We start from the raw sequence: 6,000 nt of genomic DNA, 5'->3' as shown, positions 1-6,000 counted from the left end.
CCCTACCTAATCAAAATGTATGATCCAAATAAAAAAGGAACCCTAACTGCTTCAGAAACTCTACATCTTGATTCTAGTTCCCCACACGAGGTTAAAGGGATAACCTCATCTAAGACACAAAATGAGCCCCCAAACCAATAGACTGGTGCTCCAGTTAGAGTTAAAAACAATCATCTCGATGCTCAGTGGAAACTTCTGGGGCTTTGTGGAAGATGATCCTGGGAACTGGAGAAAAGGCACTCCAGAGAACTCTTATGAACAGTCTTGGATTCAACCATTCCGACATTTACCGAATAATAAAGATAGCAATGAGAGGTAGAACTTGAACCCAAGACTCTACCTACTAAGTACTAAGTCACTTCCTACCTGCTGGTAGCCCAGGTAACTCTAACATTCTAAAGTACAAAGCAGGAGATGGTCTGTATTGATGGAGGGAATTTCCTCACTGGAAGTTCTTTAGCCCAGTGAAATGCTAGGTTTGAACCAAAAATGAATTGAATAATAAAATAGTAATTAGCATTTCTATAATGCTTTAAGGTCTTTTTTTTTTTAAGTCTACAAGAAAAGCACTTTGTATACATTGTCCTATTTGAGCTTCACAAAAGTTCAGTGTGTGGCTGATACAATAAATCTGACTGCTCCCATTTTTCCAGAGAGGGAAAATAAGGCACGGAGGTTAAATTATTCTACTATGGCCATACTAGTAGCAAGTTGCAGAAACAGGATTTGAACTCAGGTGTCTACCAGAAAAAACAAAAGCACTGGTCTTGGGTGCATGCATTCATTCCCTACGTGTTAGTTAATCGAGCACCCACTAAATGTACCACTCTTGAGGGTGGCTCATCAGTCTTTCCCTGAATGAATAACTATGATGGAGAAAGAAAAGCCCTTATACTAACAGCAGCAGCTAAGGTCTGCTTGCTAACACTTGGAAAACTGCTGAAAGAGAGAAAAAAAAATAATTTGTTTTAAAAATAACAATTTAAATGATAGAAAACAGAACAACGGTGGAAAACATCAGCGTATATAAAATATGTAGTGTATTTGTACAAAATCCAATAAAGAAAACAAATGTTTCATAAAAATACTTTTTAAAAAATCAGCAAAAGTCAAAGCAAAACAATTTGGAAGGAAGTTACAATTCCCTGTACACGCCATCCAGGAACAGCGATATACCCAACCACATGACATCACGGCGTCTGGGATCCTGCTTAAGGACTCTGCTCTGGAATAAATCACTGTGATTTTTGGCCGATGCTTGATTAGACGCGGGCATACCATAAATAAGGAGGGAACGTGTGCTTTCAGGCCTCGGGCCAAGTTCAGGGATAATCTCAGCGGGTTATCTGTATCCAAAGACAAATAGTCGGGGAAAATTCAAAAGGAGGGAAAACTATCCAGCAGCAAAATCTGAAACCAATGATAATATTCAAGCGGTCGAGAGAGAATAGGGTTATGGCCCCATCGCAGGAGAGTCAGTGAGACTAACGTGTTAACAGATACAGCCAGAACACGCAAGCCCGGTCAAGGTCCTCCCCTTTATTGATAGATGACCTTCACGCAAAATGTCTCCTCATTTTTGTCTTCATGATCATTGATGTAAATCAGAACCTCCTCCATGCCCATGCTGTGACTTGGTGCAAACCGCAGGCCAATGGTGTACGTCTGTCCAGCGTTCACCTGTGACAGACACATTTTTTTAATCAAGTGAATGGGGTGAGCGGTCCTTTAAAGAAACCCCAGGTCACCTTCTCTGTGTCCTCCAACCCATCACTCTCCCTCTCAAAAAACAACCCAGTCTGACAAAAAGAAAATTCACAACTTGTCAGAAAGTCTAGCAACCCATCTCAAAAGCCTGCAAACTACAGAAGTCCAAGTCAAAGAAACAATGGCTTCCTAATAAATCAGAAGTCGTCCTTCCTGCCATGAATTTTTGGGGATCTTCAGTACATGCAAAACCAACTTGCACACGGTTACACAGTCCCCCAATTAAAGATGGTCATAACACTGCCCTGCCCAAAGCATTCCATCTGGCACTGAATCTAATTTATTTATTTTTTTTTAAACCCTCACCTTCCACTTTAAAATCAATACTATGTATTCATTCCAAGGCAGAGGAGTGGTAAGGGCTAGGCAATGGGGGTTAAATGATTTGCCCAGGGTCACAAAGCAAGAAAGTGTTTGAGGTCACTTTGAACCCAGCACCTCCAGTCTCTAGGCCTGGCTCTCTATCCACTGAGCCACCCAGCTGCCCCTACTGAATCTAATTTAGATTTGCCAGCCTGGCTCTCAGGGCCCTCTACAATCTGGCACCAGCCCATCTGCCCAGTTTTCTCATTCTGCTGTTCACAGACTCTATGATGTAATCACACCATTCCATTCACCATTCCTCAGGGGTACTAGTGGTACAGTAGATAGATGGAATATTGGTCCTGAAGTCAGAAAGACCTGAGTTTGAATCTGCGCTCCTGGGCTTAACACTTAACTTCTATTTGCCTCAGTTTTCTCATCTGTAAAATGGGGATAATAATGGTACTTGACTCCTAGAGTTGTGAGCATCAAACTGATAACATTGGTAAAACACATAAAACAGTGCCTGGCACATCGAAGGCACTTAATAAATCCTTGTTCCTTTCCTTCTTCATACAAACCTCTGTGCCTCTGGTCCGGCTCTTCTGTGTGCCTGAAATGTTCCCTCTGACCTCTGCTCACCCCACACTTCCACCAGTTCCATTCTTCCCCATCCATTCAAGTCTAGTCAATAGGGTAAAGGGCACTGGATTTGGATTCAGTAAGGCCCGCGTTTAAATTAGGCTGTAGGCAATTACCAGCTGAGACGCTGAGCACATCCTTTTCCCAGCTCTGACCCCAATTCTTCTCAGCTGCAAAATGACTGGGAGGAGACTGACTCAAGGGCCTCTAGGGGGCCTTCTGGGTCTAAACCTGTGAGCTTCTGATCAGTTCCCCATCTTTCAGGGAGCCTTCCGTGTTTCCCCCCATGAATGTCACTAAGGACTTTCCTTGCACCCTCATCGGCATTTACACTGCATTATTCTCTAGGAGTTCTCTGAGGACCATTCCCTTCCCTAGAGCATCAGCTCCATGAGGGTAAGGAGACTAGCTCATTTCCATAAGGTATCCTGCCCAGTTCCTAAATGTCTGCCAAATAAACTGAAAACTCACCCCCTTCAGGCCTCCAACCATGTAGAATTCCCTTCTGTCCTTCTATCAAAGCTGAGCACAACTGGAGGCAATGTTCACTCGGAGTAGGGCCACGCCAAAAGGGAAGGGACTCTGGGAACCTTGCATAACCCCCGGGCCAGAAAAACCAAAGCAGAACCTTCCTTCCCAATGAGATCTTCCAAAGTTTCAAGTTAAAAAAAAAGAAAACTCTTGGTATTCCCCCTCGTGGTGACATGATAGATGAGGAATCACTGGAGACGTGAACCCTCCAGAATTTCTCACTCTATGAATCCCAGCCCCTCGTCTAGAGGTTCTTGGCCTTTTGTATGTCCGGGGGCCTCCCTTTAGTTGGCAGTTGGATGAAGCCTTTGGACCCCTCTTAGAAGCATGTTTGTTGCCTAGATTCCTCACTAAAGGAAATGCTGCATTTTAGTTAAAGAAACAGATAGGCCTATAAACACATATATGAACACATGCATTCATATGTATTTGTAAGCATAGCAACACATACAAACATGACTACATGTATTAACAGGCACATTCACTTATATGATTTATGTGCACATAACATGAACTTGTATGCGTGTATGAATGTGAATATATTCTATAAATACATATATATAGATACATACACATATTTTTCCTTTCCTTTTTTTTCCTTCTCCTTTTTTCCAAGTGTTCATGACCCCATTTGGAATTTTCTTGGCAAAGATTTGCCAAGATTTCTTGGTGTGGTTTGCCATTTCCTTCTTCAGCTCATTTTAAAGTTGAGCAACTGAAGCAAACAGGCTTAAGACTTGCTCATGGGTCACACACCAAGGAAATGTCTGAGGCTAGATTTGAACTCATGAAGATGAGTCTTTCTGATTCCAAGTCCAGTGCTCTATCCATTGTGCCACCTAGCTGTATATTAGGTACTTGTCTTTGATACCATAATTTTCTATTGTAATTTCTAGTTCATGGATGGTTTTATTAAGTTAAGGAACCCTGGTCTAAAAATTATGGTAGAACATCAAATTATCAAAGACAAATGCCTGAGTTTTAAGTCAAGTCACCATAGATTTCAGGGCCATCTCTGACAAAGTGAGTCAACCTAACATCAAGAATGAAGCTTCCAGGAGCTCCTGCCAAATTTAATTTCTCTGGATGGCGGAGCTGCAGGAAGAGTTTTCTGGAAAGAAAATCAGATGTGCACACATCTGGCCTCCATTGGCAGCATGAGGCACTTAACCTCTTCTCAGAAGATTTATTCATTATTAGAGGGAATTAGTCTTTCAATGCACTGCTTATTCATGTTCTTAAGGCTTCCAAAGAAGAGTTATGAGGCAGAAAATAAAGAGGAAACACAGTGAAATCCTCTCTCGTGAGTATTTCTGAGAAACAGGGGACAGACGCTGTGGGCACTGTCAGCTGTTTGGCATTTGACCCAGGTACATCAGCTTCTGCCACACTACCTACCTCAAAGAAGTCTTCCTTGAACTGCAGCAAGTCTGGGTGGTTGGTGTGGAGGTGGTATGCTTTTCTGGAAGGATAGGGATTGGTGTACGTGATCTTCTTGTTGGCACCTTTGCCACAACCAGCTGGCAACGTGATCTCAAAAGCCTACAGGAGGCGGGGGAATAACAAGAAAGAGGCAGCATCATAGGTCTAATCAATCATGAAGCATTTATTAAGCACCCACAATGATGAGATAGGCACAGAGCTAGGCTCTAGGGATACAATGATAAAAATAAAATAACCCTTAGCCTCAAAGACTATTTATTTATTTTTTAAACCCTTACCTTCTGCCTTAGAGTCAATACTGTGTATTGGCTCCAAGGCAGAAGAGTGGTAAGGGCTAGGCAATGGGAGTTAAGGGACTTGCCCAGGGTCACACAGCTAGGAAGTGTCTGAGACCATATTTGAACCCAGGACCTCCTGTCTCTAGGCCTGACTCTCAATCCACTGAGCCACCCAGCTGCCCTCCACCTCAAAGACTTTAACATACAATCTGAGCAGAAAACTTGTACACAAAGGGTAAATATAAAGTAATTCCAGAGAGAGGCACTAGCAACTAAGGGGGACATGTTTATGATATGGCATTTGGGCTAGGCAGCAGAGGAATACATTCTAGTCATAGGGGACTGTATTTACAAATACTAAAGGTGGGAGATGGTATGCTATGTGTGCACAAAGACAAGAAGTCCAAGTTAGAGTGAACAAAAGAGTGCATGAAAGAGCAAAGAGTAATAAGCTTGGAATGCAATAGGCATTTGTTTTTGATCCCAGAGACCTGGAGGAGCTAATGGAACTTAGTGGGCAGGAAAGTTACAACAGTGGGAGCTTACAAAATTTGGAAATCTCACTTAACTCCAAGATCACAATACTTAGAAGAAAATGCAAACCCCACTAAAATGGTTTTTAAATAATGCTCTTGTAAATATGGAAGACAGAATAATTCTGGAGAAATTATGCAAACCTTATGGAATAATGCAAAAACACTATCCTGGAATTGAACATCAAGAAGAAAAAAGATGAGTAAATCTAAACAGATAATTGCATTTCTGTTTATGATTCAGCTCTGTTTTGTTCTTCTGTACAGAGTGCAGCCGGAAGGTGCTAGCTGCCAATTAGTGCATCTCAATAGATAGCAGAATCTTAACTGGAGAAAAGGTCCAGCCTAAATACATTAACTTTCACTTAAGGTCCCCAAGGAAGCAGACAACTTTTCTACAGTATATGTCAGTGTTGGTGAAGTATTGGCAAGTGTGCCAGGAGTGGGGAAGCTGCTCTATTCTCCTCGTCCCAGTGCCTGAGGCCATTTTTTGCATGCTCTGC

The 6,000-nt window shown here is 42.2% G+C and overlaps 1 protein-coding gene across 6 annotated transcripts in view; it reads right to left on the bottom strand.

Moving 5' to 3' along the window:
- Nucleotides 1-1,023: 1,023 nt before the first annotated feature.
- NPHP4 (nephrocystin 4) overlaps nt 1,024-6,000 on the bottom strand; it is a 187,610-nt gene continuing 182,633 nt past the window's right edge. For all 6 annotated transcript variants that reach the window (XM_056795926.1, XM_056795929.1, XM_056795927.1 and 3 more), the window contains 2 exons: nt 4,642-4,785; nt 1,024-1,680 (listed from right to left, as the gene is read on the bottom strand). In XM_056795926.1, the coding sequence (XP_056651904.1) occupies nt 1,540-1,680; nt 4,642-4,785 (285 nt within the window). In that variant the 3' untranslated portion in view covers nt 1,024-1,539. The remainder of the gene's footprint in view (nt 1,681-4,641; nt 4,786-6,000) is intronic.

This window comes from Monodelphis domestica, chromosome 4, assembly GCF_027887165.1.
Source record: "Monodelphis domestica isolate mMonDom1 chromosome 4, mMonDom1.pri, whole genome shotgun sequence".
Classification (NCBI taxonomy): domain Eukaryota; kingdom Metazoa; phylum Chordata; class Mammalia; order Didelphimorphia; family Didelphidae; genus Monodelphis; species Monodelphis domestica.
Note: the sequence above shows the minus strand (reverse complement) of the source record. Positions and strands in the feature narration are given on the sequence as shown.